Here is a 23,329-nt window from a genome sequence, read left to right as displayed (position 1 = left end):
TCATAGTGTAAGCATGGCAACTTGATTGCCTTTATATACAGGGTTGTCTATTCTGTATACTAAAATCATTTTATTAGTTCCAGTATTCTCTTGTGCCAATTGAAAACTCTTCACAGCTGGCTAGCCATCTTTGCAAACTAACCAATGTTAATTGTTGTAGAAAGTCTTCATCCTGCTGTTTGTTCAGACACTTTTTAATCCTTGATTTGAAAATGGTACACAGTTGGCTTGCTTGATGTTTTCAATGTATGTATAAATTTTTTTTATTTATTTTACTACTGTATTACTATCCTGAAATGCATAAATAGAACCCCTTAGACTAATAACCCCTTTCATTGTAATAAAGTCCATGCAAACACTCAGGAAGAAATGGTACCTGCCCCAAAGATCTTACACTTGTTACATGGAGTTTTTAATCGGATTGTGATAAATAATAAGAGGGACTGAGGGATGGGGGCATAAGGGAGGATGATGAGATCATACAGATTTTCAGTGTACCAGTATGCAGACTTGATGGCTTTGCAGCATTTAAACTTTTTTTCAATAATGTCAGATATCCGCAACTGCTGCTTAACCTAGTTGTCATTAGGTGGTTGATTCATATAGATCTCATGGTGACAATGGGTCTTGAGTAGGTATTTGAAAGAGAAGGCTTAAAGATTCATTTAGGGAGAATGAGCCATGCATAAAGGACTGCATGGAAAGAAACACCAAGTTCTTTGTAGAATCAGAGAAGTTGGCATTCAAAGCTGGCAACATTGGCAAAGTTCTGGTGATGGGTAAGAAAAAGAGACAAGATTGCATAAAGAGAGAGCGAGAGAGAGTGGTGTAGGGCCTTGAGGTTGAGAATAGGATAGAGGAAGGATGATTCAGTAGTTCAGGGACTAGCCTAGGACGTGGAAAACCTGAGTTGAGATCCTGCTCTGCCACAGACTTCTGTGTGACCTTGGGCAAGTCACTTAGCCTTTCTTTGCCTCAGATCCTCATCTGTAAAATATTACTTTCCTATCTCACAGGAATGTTGTGAGGATACGCACATTAAAGACTGTGAGGTGCTCAGATACTATGGCAATTGTGGCCATGTAAGTAATTTAGGTAGATAGATGGGACAAGAAGCTTTATTTCAATTGATGGAAAACAAGTAACCTTTGGATTAAAAGGGCAGGGTGCGTGGTTACATCAAAATGATGCACCGGGGAGATTTCATTGGCTGCTGTGCTTTGAATGAATTAAAGAGGCATGGCATGGTTTCAGGGAGGCTAGCGAAGAGGATTTTGCAATAGTCAAGACAGAAGATGATTTTTTCCATGTATGTGTGTTTCTTTTGTGACTGTAATGACTTATTTAAAAAAAAAACACTCTGTAGGGAACTCTGCAAGATTGAGGTTCCTTTCACCCCACCCCAGGCTTTGTTTGCTGGGATGTCATTGTGGAACTGAGCACAGCATTGTCCAAGGAACTATGGAGCCCCTGTGAGGGATGCCCAAACTTTAACTGTGTAGTTCATCTCAGCCAGGCCCTCCCCAGCCATAGTGGAGTTGGTGTTTGTCCATGTTTTCATTATTTAGTTGACCATCGTCTTTAGGATTTTGGGGATGCTTTATCTCTCGATTCAAGATGTTGGGTAATAGAATTAGGTGCTTAACTACAGTGATTCTTAAGATGCACGGCCACATGTGAGTTCAAAAGTAGAGAGTAGTATTGTTGAGGGGGCCTGAGGTTTTTTTAATGATCCTCTTATGTTTTTCCAATTTATATTCTTATTTCCTGAACAAAATATTTTAGTCTTTATGCTGAAAAAACCTAGCGGGATTTTATAGAGTGGGTGGGTGGGTAGATAGGTAGGATTGTGGGTGGGTGGGTGGGTATATTTAGCTTATTTAGTTTTGTCCTTTTCCTGGGAGTGAGACACATCTTTATATATACTAGGAGCTAATTTCTTTAAATCCTTGTCTGTAGTCCTCTGAGACTGATTTGTTTTAAGCAGCTCCCTGAAATATGCATGCTCGTCTGCGTACCTGTTTTGTTGAAAGTACACAGACCTGGCACCATTGTTTGCCAGGCATTCTCTTATCTCATGCAAGCATTCAAACAAAAGTGTTCTATTGCTCTCTAAGTAATCCATGGGTGATCTTAACATTGTGGAAGAAGTCAGAGCAGTAACTTGTGCCATATTTTTTAGTTCAGAAGCAGACTGTCTCTGAGGCGGGGGCAGGGGTAGTAGAAGATAACCATTGAGTCAAAATGAATGACTAAAGGATAGTGTTTGCATACAATATAAATACACTAGCTTATAAAAGCAAAAATCAGATACGTAGGTCCAAATGCACCATGTGTTCAATAGCTGTTATAGCACGTACACACTAGTATACAAGCTCAAACAATGTGTTGAAATGCTGCAGTATCTGAACACATTTTTTTCTTGATTTTTTAATCCTTGATTCAACAAGATACTTCAGCACATGCACATCTTTAAGCATGTGAACAGTCGATTGAAGCCAATGGGTTTAATTATATGCTTGAAGACATATATTTGCTTAAGTACCTTGCTGAAATGTTGCCTAAAAGTACAACACTTATTGACAGAATTAAAAATGTAAGTGACACAAAATATCACAGTGAGAAGTATTAAACAAGAACCACCACTGTATCCCTAAGAAATGTTAGCAATTGTGTCATCAGCTGATTTACAGATGTATTTCAGCTTCTGCTGTTAAATAGGTATTTCCTTGTTTTGCTAGTTTAATTAGACCTTTAATGTATGTAAGGTTTTTAAAAGTTCATAAATGAAAAGGGAAAATATTGACATTCAATAATGGACATAGCTCAAATTTAGCATCATTTTGTGCAAATTTCTTAATATATTTTCACATCTTTCACCATCCTCTATAGTACTATATTTTGCTTTAAATCTGGGCTTCTAAAACATTTTAGATGGTGGGTACTTGGCAGGCAGGGTAGAAGGGGCAAGGGAAAAATGTATGTATAAAATATTATATTTGATAAGGAAAAACAGAAAAGATCATTTTTATTGCTTTGGAAGATTAGCACATTTCCAAATAAATTCTCATTCTTTTAATCTGTCCATATATATGCACCGGACCCTGTTCAGTTTAATCAAGATCAATGTTTCTTTATTTATATATCTTTTATTATACTGTAACTAAAATTAAGTTCCAGACCTGTGAGGGGAAAATGTGATGAGTCCCAGACACTGAGTGGTATCACTGATGCTTTAGAGCAATGAGAAACAAATGAGTTTGAATTACATTGTCTGTAATCTTGAGGTGTGTACACAGAATCACTTAGTGACAGTCAAAGACACTGATTTATAGAGGATCAAGCAATCTGAGGCTGGGATTCCATCACTGACCACCCTCATGATTTCTAGAGTAGTTTTGTCCCAGGGTTATTCTGGCTAACAGACAGATATCAATGCAGAAAATAAAAATCACAAAAAAAGAACACAATCAAATACAGGACAAAATGACAAAGATAAAATATTGCAGTAAAAGTATTTATTATTACAGGAACTGCTGCTGCATAACATTCAAAATTCCTTTTCAGACCTTTAATAACTGTATATGGAAAACAAAATTTACTTTGCTTTCCAATGACATGGATGGTAAGTTTGTTTAAAAAACAAACAAACCCACTGCTTACCAGCTTTTAAATAATTCTATATTAATAATTTTATATTCATATTAATTTTGAATGCCCCTTCACTGATCAGCATAAATATGAAATATGCCTAGTTCCTATACTTTCACTTTATCCAGTAATCCCAGCAATTCAGTATCCCTCTTTATCATAGTTTTCCAAAGGTTGATTTGAAATTGTTCTCAGTGTGTTGTCAAACCAGATTTTTGACATTGAGAAAGTACAGTATGTGTGTGGCACCAAGATTGGTTGGGAACAGGAAAGGCATATTTTGTATCTGTACTAAACCTGTCGGCTTAGTGCATAGAAGATTTGACCCTTGTCAGGTGTCTTGAAGTTAACTGGCTGATTTGTGGATTAATCAGTTTAAGGCTGAAACCAACCAGTGACAGGAATGAGGTTTTTTTGTGCATATGTGTGTGGGGTTGTAGTACAGCTTTACACATTTTTATAATGCTCTCAGTTGGACCGTGAAAGTCTGATGTAAAGCTTATCTCTGATCTTTGGCTTTGGCCATACTCATGGGATCGTGTGTGTGTCTTGGGGGAGGGGGATGAATTCTTTAACACTTGTCACCTGGCTCTACCAGGTTCCTAGGCCCTGGTCTTAGAAACAGCACTATTCAAGGCATTAATAAAGTTAAAACCCTTAAGCTGTCTGACCAGTGGGTCATAAAAACTATTACTGGGTATTGTGTTCAGTGTGTCTTTCACTGCTGGATTATCATCTTGACAACTAATTCTTTTTCACTTTTGTCTTTTTCACAGCTATTGTGAACTTGGACAACTCTGTGGTTGACCTAGAGACCCTTCAAGCCCTCTATGAGAATGTGAGTAATAGGAGGAAGTATAGCTACATAGGCTTACAGTAGGTTCATGAAAAGGTATTTTTGGTTTGCAACTGGAACAATTAATTACTAAGCCACACAAATGCATTCTCTTAAAGGAAATGTTTACTTTGTCCAATCTAAATGAAAACTAGCGTAAACACTTGCCTTTTTGAAAAAGGCAATCCATTTTATAATATGCAATTATTTTTCAAGTCAAGGATTACATTTATATACAAATATATAATTTCTGCCTTTTAATAAACTTGATGTTACATTTTACAGGAAAAAATATGAAATAAAACTGCATTTGTTTTGAATAAATACTTATTCCTTTGCTGCACCCAAAACTTTTTTGAATACTGTATTTCATGGTTTTTCACTTTCGTGGGAAATGATGTTCAGTTACTTTTAAAGGAAAGGATCCTTGAGAGATGTGAAACATAGTATAGTAAACTGAAAGCCATAACCATGAGATACTAATTACTTTGAATGAGAGATTGTGTGAAAACTGTGGTAGATCAGAGATTTAAGCATACCTCAGGGTATACCCTAAAGCATCCTGGTCCCAGCATGATTCCGACTGTAAAGCTAGTAACAGTAGAACACAGCAGAGGGTTTCTGATTTCCACTGCTGCAAAAAAAAATGGAAGTCAGAAGATGCTGACCTCAGTATTACCAGGGCAAGGCCTCCAGATTCCCAGAGAGAGAGAGCAAATAGGCCTTCTGGTTTCACTCAATAGATCCTGGATGTCTGAAGGCATAAATCGTTAAGTAGGAGAAATGTTCTTGGTATTCATGGCCAATATATGTCATTATTCTGTTTTCCCTTAACTTCTTATTTTTAAAATCATTTTAAAAACTTGTAGTCCTTTGTCTTTCAAGCATATTGAGCATGTAGAGCTGGACCACGCCCATCTATGAAGAACCTGTGGGAGATCCAGGAAACTGTTCAAGCTTGTGCAGTTTCCTTGAAATAATCTATTTTGGGGGATGAAGTTACATTAACTATGGATGGGGTTTCCATACAGAGTAGACAGGAGATCTGACTCCTCTTGAGGGATGTATGGAGATATGCTGGTGTCTACAGAGGCCTTTCCTTATTGTGCTACTCTTCCCCCATGACGGCATGATTGTCACAGGAGCTCTCTCTCTCTATATATGTAGGATATATATATATATATATATAATTTGTTCTATCTATCTTAGGTATTTATATGGCCCCCATTCCCATAGTATCTGAGCACCTCACAATCTTTAATCCACACAACAAGCCTGTGAGGTAGGGAGGTACTATTACAGAGGGCAACTGAGACACAGAAAGACTACATGACTTGCTAAGGTCACATTGGAAGACTATGGCAGAGTAGGGATTGAGCCCAGGTCTCCCATGTCCTAGGCTAGTGCCCTAACACTGGACCATCCTTCCTGTCTTCCTCATCCTTTCTGTTTCTACTCTAGCCCAACCTGGACTGCCTGCTTGCTCCATCCTTAAACAGCAGGAGGCATACAAAACAAAGGGCAGAATTTAGTTATGCAGAGAAACCCTCATAAACTTTGAGGCCAGAAGGGATCATCTACTCTGACCTCCTGCACATTGCAGGCCACAGAACCTCACCCATCCACTCCTGCAATAGACCAATAACCTTTGGCTGAATTAATGAAGTCCTCAGCTCTTGATTTAAAGATTTTAAGCTACAGAGGATCCACCATTTGCTCTAATTAAATTGGTAAGTGACCCAATTAAATTGATCCATGCCTTGTGCTGCAGAGGAAGACGAAGCAAAAAACAGACGCTCTGCCAACTTGGTGCGTTTGCAGGGAGAATGGTGCTGAAGACATCTGCTTTTTTCTTGATCTGTGTCATCTCACACCTGGCCTTTTCTTACTGAGGCAGCATGCAGGAGCTTTCACAGAGTCAAAATGAAGAAGGGTGATATTATTTTGCCACCCCATGAAAGAACTTTAGCTATTTCAGTTTTCTGCTTTTCAAAATCCTCTGACCCTTAGAGAGTGAAATAATAGATTTCAGATAGAAACATCAATTATGTGCTGCCAAAGTTTTAACAAAGTGTGTACCCCTCAGTGTTCCAGCTCATTCATTCATATATAGGATAGTTTGTCTATGCCAAATATTATTCCCTCCAGCAAAATCCATCATTTTAGTATACTTCTTTTCCTGTCTAACCCACAAAAATCAATCATTTCCATGATCTTTCCCTCCTTTTTAATCTACTTATTCTTCCATCTCTGACTCCACTCAACTTTCCATGCTTCCAGCTCCCCAGCATCTCAATGAGGTTCTTCTTGTTGGCTTCTCTGCAAGGTGGTTGTTCCTTATACATGATGGTGACTGGCTAATTGTCCCATAGCTTCTGGCTTTGGGTGGTGATCATGGGAAAGGTGGATGTCCTGCCAGCCTCTAGCTCTGGTGTAGTTTCTCTAGTGGGTCCTCTCTGTTGATGGTCCAAGCTCCCACCCGTTTACTGGCTCTTCAGACTCTGAGTAGGCTGGCAGTGGAAGAGAGGCTGACTACTGAGAGGTGCACTTTCTCCGTGCAGCAGCATCTTGACCTGTCTCCTTTCCTCTTCCTCCTCATGAGCTGCTGGAGTGGTTGAAAAATGGGTGGGTGTAATTTTAGTGGTGCTGGGGGAGCAGGGAAGGAGACACAGGAGGAAGAACGGCCATGACTGCAGCAAAGTGAAGGGTTGGGGGATAAATCCACTTTGTGGCAACAGCTTGAATGAGTAGCAGACAGTTCAGCCTCAGAGGGCTACACATTTTAAGAAACAGTGTCTGCCATTATTTCTAGTGAGCTCCCACTGCTAGCATAACCACCTCCCACCCACGATGATCACAGCATTGTGTACCATTGATGATTCTTTGGCATTCATCCCAGAACTCAACTGACTAATTTTACGTAAAATAAGTGTACGTCTGTCTCTGTTTCACCACTTTATATCAGGTTATGTTTTCAAGGCCGTCTTCAGAAGCAAATGGCTAGAAACATTTTTAGTGAAATCTAAGGGTCTTCTCCATACGACAGATGGTCAGCCCTGATAACAAGGAACTCACACCAGTCCCCTGAAGCCCATCTGTGAAACACTTTCCACCTCCTGTATATTGGTTACCCTTAATCTTTTCAACTATCTTATGTAAAAGAGTAAGATTATGGCAGAATGTCTTTGCTATTTCCTATACCTGAGACAGGGAATTACCCAGAGAATAGTGTAGCCACTGAAGCAATGTTATATATTTATTTCAGGTGTTTACCACCACACTAGATAATGTTGACAAGGGGGAAACAATAGGTATTTTGTTGAGGCAGTGTAGTCTAGCATACAGGCAGGCCTGCTGACAACAATTCTGGGCCCCAGGGCAGAAAGTCAATGGCTCCCCTAGAAATGGATGGCTGAGGTTTATGACACTTCTTTTTATCCTATTGATAATACATTAGAACCCACTATGCATAAGCTATGGTATTGCTTGATGTATTTAACATCCCCCCACCCACCAGTTACAGCACCAGTATTAAACAAATTGGAATGGGGTTCTGCCAGAAGCTTATGCTTATTTATTATGCGCCATAAAGGTTCCTGGTCCTCTCAGAACCCGGGAAGCTGAGTAGCAGATACCACCTCCTCAGCCACCGATGAACCTGCATGGTGCATAATAAGTAAGCTTGGCTCAGGGGAGTGGTGGAGAGTGCGAGCTCAGAGTCTTAGGGGGTGTGGAGGGGGGGCGAGTGGCGAGGTGGAGAGGAGGGACTTAGCGAGCAGCAGCAAGGAGGAGGAAGAAATTAATGCTGCGAGCAGGGACGGAGGCAACCAGGGGAAGGGGTGGGGCCTGGGTCAGAGCAGGAGTGGGGTGTAGGCAGAAGAGGCAGCACAGAGAGCTAGCCTCAACTGCCGCCCATGGCCCTGGCCCTTTTAAATCACCAGGTCTATGGACAATTGCCCCTTTCCCCACTCATTGGTGGGCCTGAGTACAAGGCATTTGGTTGAGACCCAAGAGACCTGGCTTTTAATCTGGGCTACACCAATGACCGGTTGTGTGGACCTGGGGCAAGCCACTTCACCTCTCTGCGCCTTCCATTTTCTCTGTTTTGTCTATTTAGATTGTAAGCTTTTTGGCACCTCGACTGTCCCTTACTATATGTTTTTACAGCACCTAGTACAATGGGCCCTGACCTGTGTTGGGAACTGCAGATAGTGTTGTAATATAAATAGTAATTTTAGGTGTTGGTACCAGACTGGTTGATATGTTTGAATCTCCCCTTATTTCTTAGCTGCACTCTGTGTCTTCTAGAGTTTTTTTTTTTTTTAAAGGAGTAGCTAACTTATGTGCCTCCTTTCCTTTGCACACACTAAATTAATTCTCAGTTCTGGAGGTTGTTTTTATTTTTTTTGCCGGATAGTTAAATATCACTGTGCTAGTCCTCAGCCATTCTGTTTGATCTCTGTGAAACATATGGGAGCATTTGTTTTACAATCTTTCTTCAGAATGTAATTTTTCCTGATTACATATGTTTGGCAAGGTGCTTTTCTTTCTAGATGTGAATGAAGTTTGGGCAGCCTCCAGATCTAAACACACCCTAATTTCAAAAACCACAGTCCTGAGGGCTCAATTCCTGTTTACTGAGGAATTAAAGCCTTCTTAAACCGCACAGTTACTAAATACATCTTAGTGATTTTTTTAAATGAAAAAAAAACCTGTATAGTTTATTTAGGGTTATTAACCAGCACTGCAGTTAAATGGTAAAGTCTTTCTTAGTTGGGCTCTGTATAGTATCTGCATTTTGTTAAGCAACTGTATAGTTTCTTGTGAGGTGCTTTGAGATCTACTGATGAGAAGCAGTATATAAGAGCTAGGTGGTGGTATTAATACTATCATTTACTCTATAGCTATTGGGGAGGGGGTTCTCCTTCCTATTTATTAACGTGTTTTCAACAGAAGGTGCCTATCAAAAGGGCTCCAATTATCACTGTTTTCTATATTCATCTTAGTTTAAACCTAATATAAAAACAATTTTTTACCAGACTCCATTCCTTGAAGACATATTACAAAATTTAAAACACAATGCATAAATAATAGCTCAAGATAAGCCAAGAGTTTTATTAAAAAGGTAGTTTATCTCTCTCACACACAACCCCCCCAATTAGATAAATTGTATGGCAGAAAGAATCTGAGATCTTTGTTTTACTTCTCAAGGTTTGTATTTCACTTACAATCTTATAGCACTTCAATATCCTTTTCCTAGCACATTAATTATCAAAACATGAACTTTTGATTTGGGAAGAGGATGCTGTACATGTAAGATGAAACAGAATCCTCACAAGTTTTTACCTTGCTGCTTTCATGAAATGAATTGGACCATATATATATATATATATTATTGAGAAGTAGAAATCTCTCTAGAGTTAAGGTTGCAATCAGCTTCCATTTTGAATCCCTATTTAATAACTCCGTATAACTTTGCCTTGAAAATTGCTAGATTTACTATGGAGGCAAGACGGATATTTCTGCAAAATCAGAAGAAAGTTGGCCTAATAGTTTGAGTGGAGATTATTAAAATATTATTCTGATTTGAAATTTTGATTGTCACTTTATCTCCTTCTTACTCCAATGACTTTACACAGTTTCATTTTCCTGGAAGTTCATGTGACCACCATTTTTGAAGAAAATAGTTTGTAAATCATTGAATTTACTAATATTTGTTATGGATAATTAAGGCTCATTCATTATAGTGGAAATTGTGGATGTGACCTTCCTCCCATTAATGTCAGTGAGAGTTTTTGGCATTGACTTCAGTGGGTGGAGAATCCTAGACTGTGAGAAGCTCAGAGAGCACATTTGGGACCTGCTGTCTGACATCTATCGGATGTTTTCCATAAGCTTCAAGAAGTAAAGGCATGTGTTTTTGGAGCTGGTGCTTTAGGGTGTCCAGGGATGGGTGTGATGTTTTATGGACAAAACATAGCCTCTCAACAGTTAAAGTTACAGGCCCTGTGCCATTATCAGAATCTTTAGGGTCAAGCCTTATCAACAGCGACAACTTTTCTGGAAAATAATTACTTAGACATGACTTTCTGAAATTCTTGCAAAGTGCCTACTTATTTTGCCCCTATATCTGCACATTGAAATCTCTTTAAACCTCAACAGTTGAAATTTAGGTGGATTTTAACTCTGTTTCCTGAAGAAGATACTTCAGAAGGGCAGGAATAATAACAACCCATTTAAGGTGTTAACATTTTATGAAAACTGGACACAATTTTGTCAATGAAACAGATAGAGAAAAAACATAAAGAATATTTGCATTTTCAACTTCTGAATAAGTTATATCAAAGTGAAAGGAATTTCATTTTCTTGTGGAAATTAAACCTCCTCCTCCTGTAATCCTTACCAGAATGCATGCATTGATTTAGACTTAAGTGACTTGATAAAAGTTACGTTGGAAGTTGTGGCCGAGGTTGAACTAGAACATTAACATCTAAAATGAACCACTAGAGTATCATGGCTCTCGTACAAATTAGTTCAAACCTCTGTGCATAATTCAACTCTAAAACTGGGATAAATAATCCACACCTGCATTTGTAAATGCTTTGCAGTCTAGAAATGAATAAACAATCGTTAAGCACACAATAGTATTAACTGTATTTTTCAGAAGAGATAATTAGGGCACAGACTTCAATTAAAATGCACACAAAAATTATAAAACTCTTAGTTTTATTTATTAATACAAAAAAAAATCTCAAAAGTGCTGGATACAAGCTTAAGTAAGTGTTAAATGCAAAGCTTGTTTTGGTAAACAAAGGAAGTATTAACTGCAGTTAATGAGTTGACTAATTGATTCTGGTCACCATGGACCAGATTTTCAAATATATTTAGTAGTCTAAGGATGCAAGTAGGCACCTAGTGAGATTTCAAAAGTGTCTAAGCAGGTGAGGTTAGTTTTAGAATTGGTAAAGCTCATCCTCTCCCACCCGGTTGTGAATCATAGACTGGAAGAGGAAAACAAGTTTTCTTGCTTTTTCAACTCCCAGATGGTTTCTCAAGTATGAATGAACGAGTCCAAATGAAGAAAATATTCTCTCTGCACCTGCTAGCCAAACTGAAACCAAAAGTAATTAAGGCAAAAACTTTTCTGCACAGAAGAAACAAAGTTCTTACATTTGGGAAAAATGGAAATACCAGCATTTGCTCCATTGTAAAAACTGAAAATGATATAGAAACTTACTGTACAGACATATTTGTGACACTTGAGTTAATCTCAATAGTTATGTTTTTATCCCGTTTCTGTATATAATTAAAAACAAAGCTCCCTTTAACTCATCAAAATTTGAGGAGTGCTCATAGATGCAACATATATTTTATTTATTTAAATTATCTTGATATTGGAAATGTAGACCTTAACTTCAAATTTAACTTTATTTATTTATTTGTTTGTTTGTTTGTTTTTGTTTTGAAATGAATAATTTTTTTACAAAAATCTGATTTTTGTGAATCATCCACTTTTAGACACCCTGCTAGATATTTACAATGGAACCAGGTTTCAGGTTCAGGAATGGTTTCAGGTTAACAATATTCCTAAAATTAATGCCACTTTTTTATACAAAGTCACAACCTTTCTTCAGTCATACATGTTCTATTCATACATGTTCTATGGTTTCAATGATTTGACATTGTCTGATATTTTCTGCTGTTGGTTTGTTGACCTTAGCAGAAAGCACATAACTAAGGAAAATGGTCACCACCTTGAAACCTAATGTATGACATTAGCATAAATGAGCCTTAATCAAAACTCTGATCCCCTCCGGCCTGGTCTACAGTTAAAACTTAGGTTGATGTAGCTATGGCACTCAGGGGTATGAAAAATCCACACCCCTGAGGACTGTAACCCTGCCAACCTAACCCCTGGTTTAAACACAGCTAGACTGATGGCAGAATGCTTCCATTGGCTTAGGTACCATCATTTGGGGAAGTGGGGTTCCTATAGTGATGGAAAAATATCTTCCATCACTGTATGCTGCTTTTACACTAAGGCACCATAGCTATGCCAGTTTAATGCCAGTAGTGTAGACCTAGTCTAACTTCAAGGAAGTTGAGGTCAGAATCTAAGCTTTGTGATCTGGGCCCATCTCTAGTCCATTCTGTGATTCCCACAGAGTTGTGTAAACAGTTTGGGATGAGAACTATGATTAAAATGTTGTCATGTGAAGAAGGAACTGCTAGTCTTCTCAATGCTTCAGTAGGGTTTTTGCAAGCAAATTTCTCTGCATCACTGCCTCATAACACCTTATAATGCATTCTCATTCCAAAGGCTAAAATGTCAAGCTGTTAGAGGATCAGCATTTCTCCTTAGTTTGTCTGTCATCAGTTCTCTTTTTCTTACTAAAAGGCATGCCTTTTGAGGCTACAAGTCCTTCTTGGTTAAGCTGATCAATTGGAAAACCTGCATTTAAAATATTTCATGATCATAAAGCTGTATACCATAGCAGTGAGACAGGAGATGATACTGTGTACTCCTATAGCTCCTCTGATGCTGTTTCTACTGTATGTATAACCCTACATCACAAATGGTTCTGGAGCTGCTTTTTTTACGTAATGAAACATTGTCAAAGGGAATTTGAATGCTAGACTAGGGAAGCAAACCGAACACATCAGAGTTTTCCACATGATTGTGTCACTAAAATATAGCATGCTAGAATCAATTAAATGTTTTTGTACCTTTGATGAGCAAAAGCTGGGGTGCGTGTGTGTGTGTGTGTGTGTGTGTGTGTTTTAAAGCAACTGGAATTGTCATTCTCTCCAAAAAATGTTGTTGGTGACAAAATGCAGGGTGCTTTCAGCTAAAATTATAAATTGTCCATAGTTCAGAGTGGATAACTAGCTCGTAAGGATCATTTTCTTTCACACAGCAAAAAACTAAGAGTAATGCTGTAAAGAAAATCTCAGGATCTGGGGACATTTAGGCACACAAAAGGGACTAGCAAAGCCATCTGTGGTGGTGACAAAGACTGCTTTTTCAGTCAGTGTTCACTAAAAAAAGTTAATTGTGACCAGATACACAACATAATTAATATTAACAAGGGGGAAGGGATACAAGCCAGAACAGGGAAAGAATACGTTAAAGAATATTCATGTTGGCAGGGCCTGATGAAATTCAACTGAGCGTGCTCAAGGAACTAGCTGAAACAATCTCAGAACCACTGGCAATTATCTTTGAGAACTCATAGGGGACAATGAGGACCTAGACGACTGGAGAAGGGCAAACATAATACTTTTCTTTAAAAAGGGGAAGAAAGAAAACCCAGGGAATTATGGACCAGTCCATGTAACTTCAATATCTGGAAAGGTACTGGAACAAAGTATTGAACCATCAGTTTGTAGGCACCTAGAGGATAATAGGGTGATGAGGAACAGCCACCATGGATTTCTTAAGAACGTATCATGGGAAACCAACCTAGTTTTCTTCTTTGACAGGATTACTAGCCTAGTGGATGGGGTAGTAGTAGATATGAAATATGATTTTAGAAAGGCTTTTAACACAGTCACATGTGACATTTTCACACGGAAACTAGGGAGATGTGGTCTGGACTTGGACTTGGACAGTGGAGTGGCGAGCATACTTATAACATTTGCAGAGGAAACCAGCTGAGAGGGTTTGCAAGAACATTGGAAGACGAGATTAGAATTCAAAATGACCTTCACAAAGTGGAAAACTGGTCTGAAATTCAATAAAGACAAGCGCAAAGTACGACATTTAGGAAGAAAAAATCAACTACAAAATGGGGAGTAACTGGCTAAGCAGTAGTACTATGTGGGGGTTATAGTGGAGCACAAATTGAATATGAGCAGTTGCAAAAAACTAATATCCTCTGGGATGTATCAACAAGGCTGGTGTATATAAGACATTATAGGTAATTGTTCCACTCTGTTCTGCGCTGGGGTGAGGCCTCAGCTTGAATATTGCATTCAATCCTGGGCACCACACTTTAGGAAAGATGTGAACAAACTGGAGAGGGTGCAGAGGACAACTACAAAAATGATAAAAGATTTAGAAAACCTGACCTATAAGGAAAGATTAAAAAACTATCATCTTGAGGAAAGAAGACCTGAGAAGGGACCTGATAAGTCTTCATATATGTTAAGGGCTGTTATTAAGAAGACAGTGATCAATTATTCTCCATGTCCACTGATGATAGAACAAAAAGTAATGGGCTTAATTTTCAGCAAGGAAGATTTAGGTTAGATGTTCAGAAAAACTTGCTAACTATAAGGATAGTTAAGTATTGGAATGTGTTATCAAGGGAGGTTGTGTGATTCTAAACACTGGAGATTTTTAAGAACAGGTTGGACAAACACCTGTCAGGGATGGTCTAGGCATACTTGGTCCTGCTTCAGAGTGGGGGACTGGAGTAAATGATGTCTCCAGGTTCCTTAGAGCTCTATATCTCTATGATTGTATGATAATTAATGTATAGGTGTTAAAGGCCAGTGCTAATGTCCATAGCTCCTGCAGCCATTTACTTACATCAAATTCTTGGGTTTCATTTATAGAAAAAGTGTGTGTCTAGCCCTTATTGCAGAGAAGAAAAACTTGAATATGTGACCTGAGAGTAGTTGATTCATTGTGATGTCTACAGACAGCCTGAAAGAATAACACTGAGAGGGGTGACATGCCCTATTTATCTCTATAATTGCAAACCCACTGATTTGGGGTCTCCTGCCAACAGCATTCGAGCAGAGGATTGTGTATGGCAGAATGAGAAGAGTGCCGTGGGCCAGATGTAATCAGGCAGATATACCTTAGCATCTGGGATCTAAAGTATTTATTGAGTGGATCACCTGATACCATTCTGGATGCCCCTGGGGGAAGGGAAACACTCCTGCCCATTGTGTAGGAGAGAAAAGGATGGGCATTTTCTGCCCCTGCCATTCTGAAATAATTGGGTAGGTCCCTCTGCTGCTGTCATTCCAAGTGGGGGAAGTGTGTCTGTCCGTCCGTCTGTCGATGGTGTGCGTTGAGCCCAGATTGCCTTAATCCAGCTATGGAAATAATCCACATATTGAAAGCTCTAATCCACATCACCACCAATCCCCAGATCACATGTGATGAACCTCCTAGAGATAATATTTTATTTCAAAACCTGATTTTCTGGCCCCAATACCATGACAATCCCTTGAACAACTTCTCCTTGGGGCAGAGGTAGACAATGACAGTCTAGAAAGCTACATGTGCTCCACCATCCCCAAATCAGTCAGGAATCCCTTGGTGGAAGCCTTAAACAGAAGGAACACTGTTAAAGAACACCTCATTTAAGACCTAAATGGATTCTGCCTTCTAAAATAGGAAGGACTGCTTGGGTAGGGAAATCCATAGTGCAGGGCATTGTACAGTAGACCCTCAAAGTCTACATCCTGGAGATAAAGGCTGTCAAATTACTCTTGACAAACCTTACCCCTCTCCCCCAAAAGTGATAGGGTACACTACACATGTACAATACTGCTGTCATATTGTACCTGATCAGAAAGGTAGCCAATAACCAAGCCTGCTGCTGAGAAAGAAAATGGATCTCTTTACTCAAGCAGATAATATCTTCATGTTCCTGTCTGGAAGGCAGACTGATTTGAACAGAAGAGATCCTGTGCCTATGGGAACAGTCCCTGACATTCCAACTGGTTTGGGAGCATTTGGGACAGGTAGCATTGGAGGTCTCCAACATCAAGTGGTCAGCAAAGAAATTGTATAGCAGATTTTTTTTTTTTTTTTTTTTTTTTTTTTTTTAAACAAGGTGGCCTAGCTGATGGATCCAGGATGATTTTTCAATCCCCTGGTTTTTGATGTCATATGCTTTTTACGCTCACCACCTGATGAGAAATTGTTCTTAAAAAATTAAAGATCAACCCAAATCTTAATTCTTCTGGCTCCACATTGACTGACAAAATTGTGGTACTGTAAATCATCTATTTAGTGCTTACCTTGCACACTAGTTAATGCAGGACCCATTAAGGCACTCAGATCCTGTTTTTCTTTCGGTTTTTGGCCCTTCGTGGGACGGGAGGATGTTAAAAATGGTGGTGTATCGAAGTGTTGGTTCCCCTGTTGTCTTCCCCTTCTCATAATACCATGTGTTGAGACGTGTACTTTTTTCTCCTAGGGTAAAGATAGGTTCTTTGGAGTTAAACTTACTTATTTTCCCTGTATGTCACACTTTTGTCAGGAGTTACAAACACATGTTAAAAATCACCATGAAGGTAATGCCAAAAAGAAAAATTCCACCCCAATAGTGTAGCTCTTTAGTTAGGAAAATTAACTGTAGTGTTGCGATGAAGACAGAAAGATTTGTGACCTATGAAATATCTCTGTTTTCACTTAATTGGAATATTGCAAATAGGACCACATGCCCCAATACAAGGTCATCCAAGAAACTAATGTCAAGAAGAAAAATGAGATTTACATATGATTGCAGTGGGTTATTTTTTAAGATAAAGTGAGGAACATTATACTCCAGGAAAAAGTACCATAATTGTTTATTCATTGTTGTTATGTGTGTTTTGTATGGTACTTGCATTTAAATCAGCTCAATAATTCATTTTATTATCTATTTCTTCTTCAAAATCCTGAATAAAAGTTAACTGACACTAAACACTCTGCCTTTGATTTAGTTCAAAATATAATATACATAGATGTAGATCAAATTACATTCAAATGCAACCCAACTGATTTTTGAATGATAAATACTACTTAAAAAGGAAATACTTTGATCTTTGAGACTTTATAAATAGCCAAAAGAGAAAAGAAGGGAGGGGAGGGCAAGAAGAAGTATTGTCTCAATGCATACTTGAATGAATAAATCTTTTGCAGATTACTAATAGTCAATAACGTTATTTGGAGGATTCGGAAATGTTCTGTTTTGAATAAAAATGATTTACACTTAAAATCATTCCATGAATTAAGTAGTTTTACCATGAACAGATGCTAAAAAGTAAAGTTAAAAAAGTGATTTGTTACAAGGACATAATTATCTGTAAAGCTTAATTGTCTAGCTTTTGAATAAACACTTTTAAATTCCTTTGTTTTTGTTTTTTCCAGAGAGCACAATCAGATGAACTGGAAAAAATAGAAAAGCATGGCAAGTCATCCAAAGAGAGGGAGAATGCCAAGTCTTTGGACAAACCTGAACAGTAAGGATGCTACCTTTAATAGAACGAGTTTCTTGGGAGATGCATATGCTACATTCTTCAAGGAAACTTAGTGTCCTCTAGTAACCTAACTAGAATCCTTACAAAGAAACAAATAGAAGTGAAAAACCTTTGCTAATTAAACTAAATCATTTTCTTTAATCATTCCTCCAGGTTTCTTTATGAACTCTCACTAATCCCCAACTTTTCAGAACGAGTATTTTGTATCCTGTTCCAATCAACATTTTCAGAAAGCATTTGCTCTATCCATCGCAAACTTGAATTGCTACAGAAACTGTGTGAGGTAGGTTCTGGTCCGCATAAAGGTAGAGCTAGATTTTCTGATATTTAATCTTTCTTGTTCGGCTGTACTCATATTTCAAAAGTTTTCTTTTGTTTACTTTAAGCACTCATTAAATCTGAAGGATAGCAGTCCTGCAGAATGGAACATTTTGTGATTGTGCTTCAAGATCAAAGCAAAGTTTAAAATTGGCTTTCACTGCTTAGCTATAACATCACGAGTTTGCAGCCAATACACAACAGCCTCTAGAGAATACTGTAACTTCTGCTTTTGCCAAAGCAAAATCTTCCGTCTTCATAGTTACTATCTCACTTCTTGCAGTTTCCAAACGAATGCCATTTTAGCTCATTTTGAGTGCATGCTTTGATTTTTAAGAGGGCTGTTCAACAGATCTGGAATATCTGATCTAAATGAGCTGTCTCCTTAACAGGTAAAGGGTCATATACTTAAATTAATACTATGCAAATTTCTCAAACCTCCTTATTAAAGAGAAATAATGCCAATTCTGTTGTTTGTGATGTGTCTTGAAAAGGTTGCTATAAAATTAGTACTAAATCAATGGCTTTTCTGAAGTAATGCAGAGTTAGTTTTTCATAACCTCATACTTGTAAGAAATATTTAAACATACCTAGGATAAATTTAATCTTTATACAATAGGGCATTTTTAAATAAGAATTGAGTCTTCCTATTAGACATATGTGATCCCTAAGGCCCCAGTCCTGCAAGTTGTCACTTGAGTTAAAGGGGAAAAAAAGTAAGTATTAAGGATTTCAACTGAGAAAATTTTCTATGTCCTGTTTTACAGACATTGAAAAGTGGATCAGGAGTTATGCAAGTTCTGGGTTTGGTTCTTGCATTTGGAAATTACATGAATGGTGGAAACAGAACACGGGGACAGGCAGATGGGTTTGGACTGGACATTCTTCCAAAGCTGAAAGATGTTAAGAGCAGTGTAAGTACATTAAGACTGTAGAAATAGAATATTGCATTCTTTAAGAAAAGAGCGCTTTTTATTGCCCTTTTCTTAGTAAATGGTTTACCAGACTTTGTATGAAGTTAAAGCTATTATCAGACAGAAATATTTATCACTGGATATAATTTTGATAGAGTGAATTTATTCGTAGAACCATTTGGAAATGAATCTGCCTTCTCTATGGTTATTAAATTGACAAACAAATCCATATCTTAAATTAGAAATTGTCTTACTTCTTGACTTAGTGTGTATCTGAATCTCCATATGCTGCATATATTTATGGTTTTTGCTTTCAGTGAGTGTTTTCTTCAAAATAATTATTTTTATTCTTTAAAATCAAATCTGTTTCAGAAGTGGAAACTGTTGTGCGTAAAATTCAAATCACGTTAATACTAATTTTGTAGTATTTCGGAGATAAAAAATAGTCATAGGAAAATGACTGAGAAGATGATTCAGTTACCATATAAAATTTCTAATAGTGGGAGCCCTAGTATCTAAAACATGACATACTTGTTATAATGAAAAATTGGATAACCCAAAATTCATCATATGCATCTATAAGGCATGTATATAACCACACAGAGTCACTGGGTTGTGGAATAGTTTCATAAAACAAATGGTAGTGATGGTAAGTATCCTATTGCTTAAAGTTGCCTAGCATAGCCACTTGGGTGAAGATGGTGACAGGTGGATCTATTTCTGAGAAAGGTAAAGGCACTATACACCCGTGGCTATGGCACTGACTCCTGGGGTGAGCTGATTTTTGAATTCGTGAATTCTGATTCTGGTTGTATCTGAAATTCAGCTTCCATTTAGGAAAACAAAGTAAGTTTCAGGCCTTCATGGTTGTGAAGAAAAGCTTGAAAATATGACCTGAGTATATCTGTGATGTCTGTGGAGAGACTGAAACAGTTCGTAAAGGAGTGAACTCCCCCATGCATCTCAACAGATGTTAACTTCAAGAGCCACTGCCATGGGAATTTCAGAAGGAGAAGGGTTCACTGTGCCAGCTCATTCACCCAAGCAGATATACTCTGTGTACAGGGTTAAGTATGGATGGGGTGGTGCTGTAGTCTCCCCAGGAGTAAGAGAGGGGACCCAGGCCCGGATTCAGGGCAGACGATCCAGGTAACTACCAGGGGTTTTTGTTGTTAGTGACAAAAGGGAAAGTAAAATGTTTCAGGTATTCCATATGTGGATTCATTTTTCACTAAACACCTAGAATGTTCCGAACCTTTGTAGAATCTTGTGGAACCTTCCAGACTTTGAGAACTACATTTTCCTCAAACCTCCCAGAATGTTGTCAGCTATGCCCTCGTGGGTATATAAGGGGCGGGGTGTTGCCAGTTATTCAGTGAGATAAAAGAATGAACTGAAGTGAAGTGAGATCCCAGCTGCAATATTGTGAAACTTATTTTATTGTGTAATTGTAAAATTGTTCTTGTGTTTTAAGACTTGAAGAGTGTAACGAGTAATAAAGAACTTATTTAATGAGACGCCAGAGCTCTATCAAAACCAAAAAAAATTATTTGCTTATATATGGCATGAATAGATTTACAGATCATACTGTGAAAATGTATTTTATATGACAGGGATAATTGTGCATCGAAGTCATGAAATGGGCTACAAATGCAATAATTAATCAGGTATTCAAAAGTTTAGCAAATGGAGGGCAGCTGCCAAAGATGCTCCTTGCCTGGGGTGCCATTTGGTCTAGGGCCAGCCCTGGGGGGATCCCTGCTTCTACTCCCAATCAGCCATTCCTGGAGGAGGTAAGAGTGGCCTATGCTGCTGTCGCTGCTTTTTTGGGCAGCAAGGGAAGGACCTCTGCCACCACCAAATTAGGGGTGGGACCATGGCATTGTGTTCCTAAAATGCCAGATTGCTTTAATATCTGGTCCAGTTCCTGGGATAAAGACAAAACTAAGGGCATCTGTGTCTAACTCTGACTGTAAAATCTGTTTTAGGACCTAGTTCAACCAAGCATTTAAGCACATATTCTGAAGTGCTTTACTGAATCAGGGCCTTAATATGTAATTTATTTGTAATGTATATTCACTGGCTAGTTCTTTTAATATAATGCAAATATGTATAAAATGCACATGTTTGCACCTGGCTGGAAAAACTTCACTGGGACAGCTTTGCACTGGAAAATGCAGTACTGTCAAAATCAAAATGTTTCACAAAATTGTGTCGATTTCATCAAAATTTCATTTTGGAAGAAAAAAGGGGAGGAAAGTTCCAACAATGTCAAAGCAAATGTTTTCCTTTTTAAATGATTTTTCATGTTGATTTTTTTTTTTCTGTTGAACTGTTATACAAAATTTTAAAAGTCAAAATCAAAACAAACTGTTTTGTCAAAACAAAATGTATTGATCCAAAGCATCACTTCTATTTATTTTTATTTTGGGTGGAATTTTATTTTGCACAGAATTTTGAAATCTTTGGGTTTCTTTCTGAATCAGAAAAAAACCAAATTTTGAAATTTGAGAAATGAAATTCCCATTATCCACATGGGGCTATATGTGTTTTGGGGCATATAAACTGCTGTATATAATTTTGTAAACTAGGATGTCTATTCTTGAAATTCAGATCGTAACTGAACTTTCAGAAACAGTGCTCTGCAACATGGCCAAGGAGGCCTTGACAACACATGGTGAAATTCACCGCTGGATCACTCCCTTCATTTCAGTGTATAGTAGAGTTTCACCCACTCAAACCAGCAGTGAGACTGGCTTATAGAATGTGTTGGTCTCTTATGTATGTTAGTCTGCTTATACGTAGACATTGTTTTTCATGTTTCACAACAGAATTGAAGAGTCTTATCTTATTATGTTGCATTGTGGCAATTCAGTAGTAAACTGAATCACCACCACACAAAAAAAGGGGAAGAGGAATGGTTTGGTACCCAGGATATTGGTCTCTTATCTAGTGGACAAGATCAAGAAATGGGAGGGAGTGAGCTTGTACATTTACATTGTACTTCCAAAACTACTTTACTAGACTTGTGTTTTGGCAAAACCTGAAGACGGGTTTCTCATGTTCAGCTCATAGAGCAGTAATTCTAATTAGGTGGTATTTATTGAGCAAAGTATACTTCCATTAAAAGGATGAATGAATATTCAAGTTTAACGTCCCACAACAACCCAAAGCCAGTTTTGAGCACTGTGATTGTTGAACAACAAAGACTCTATTCCTGCCTGTTTTCATTCTGGTCTTAATTTGTGTATTAAGTAGTGTAAAATTCATAGATTATATCATTTGCTTCTTCACCTAAGGATTTAAGGATGAGGCAATATTTCATATTTCCTTTTAAGGCCCCAGCTCAACAAAGTAGTTAAGCACATGCTTAGCTTTATGCACTTCATTAAGTCCATCCCTATTCAGCAAAACACTTCAGGGTGTGTTTTGCTTTAACAGCATAATTCAGTATGGAATATTAGCTTCCATTCTGAATTTCCTTGCTCTTCTAGGATAAAGGTGCTTTAAATGTAGCTTTACAAAAAAAAAAAAAAAAAAAAGTTAATAGAATCTACTATACTTCAAATATAACAGCAATGCAATCCAATTTAACTTTATTATTTTGTTTTTTCTACACAGGATAATAGCAGAAGTCTTCTATCATATATTGTCTCATATTATTTGCGTAATTTTGATGAGGTGAGTGAGAATTATGTTTGCCAATTTAAATACAAGTTTTAATAATTAGTTTATTTTGTTTTATTACCTTATATTGTTTAAGATTACTTGGATCTGTTTGTTGTCTTGTGGTTGTTCATAACTAATGCTTGTGCAAACTGTCAACTACTTGATTTAATAAGTAAAATTGTACTTAAGTGTTAATCATTTAAAAATGTATACCTTTAAAAATAAACGTAAATTAAATGTTCATTTATATTTTTGTCAGGATGCTGGAAAAGAGCAATGCATCTTTCCTCTTCCAGAGCCACAGGACCTCTTTCAGGCTTCACAAATGAAATTTGAAGACTTTCAAAAAGATCTTCGTAAACTAAAAAAAGATTTGCGAGGTACTGTAGCTAGATGAGACTTTAGATGTGTCAGTAACATATAGCTGTGTTTCCCTTTTTTTTGTATCATTTCTGAAAACTGGCTGATAGTGTAAAATGTGTTATGAAAGATAGATCTTAACTCCTGAATTTTGCCTTTGACTTGACTTTACTTGATTAGCTCTATTGGTTGGTGTTTTTATAAGGAGTGATCAGCATATGTTATAGCCATGATATGCTTTCTTGATTCAAAAAGATATATATATTTGATAAAAAACCAAACAGTTAAGTACTAAATATGTATTGAATGTAAAAAATCTGGATTAACACTTTCTTGGACAAACTAATTTTATCACTTTCTTCACCATAACAAGAAT

The 23,329-nt window shown here is 37.6% G+C and overlaps 1 protein-coding gene across 4 annotated transcripts in view; it reads left to right on the top strand.

Annotated features, from left to right (window-relative positions):
- Positions 1-23,329, top strand: part of FMN2 (formin 2) — a 227,799-nt gene that overhangs the window by 130,784 nt on the left and 73,686 nt on the right. For all 4 annotated transcript variants that reach the window (XM_067535849.1, XM_067535852.1, XM_067535851.1 and 1 more), the window contains exons 9-14: positions 4,428-4,489; positions 17,583-17,674; positions 17,846-17,975; positions 18,778-18,924; positions 22,546-22,605; positions 22,853-22,973. In XM_067535849.1, the coding sequence (XP_067391950.1) occupies positions 4,428-4,489; positions 17,583-17,674; positions 17,846-17,975; positions 18,778-18,924; positions 22,546-22,605; positions 22,853-22,973 (612 nt within the window). The remainder of the gene's footprint in view (positions 1-4,427; positions 4,490-17,582; positions 17,675-17,845; positions 17,976-18,777; positions 18,925-22,545; positions 22,606-22,852; positions 22,974-23,329) is intronic.

This window comes from Emydura macquarii, unplaced genomic scaffold (assembly GCF_026122565.2).
Source record: "Emydura macquarii macquarii isolate MOO-44397 ecotype Brisbane River unplaced genomic scaffold, CSIRO-AGI_Emac_v2 contig_3517, whole genome shotgun sequence".
NCBI lineage: Eukaryota > Metazoa > Chordata > Testudines > Chelidae > Emydura > Emydura macquarii.
This window is presented reverse-complemented; position numbering and strand designations above follow the sequence as displayed.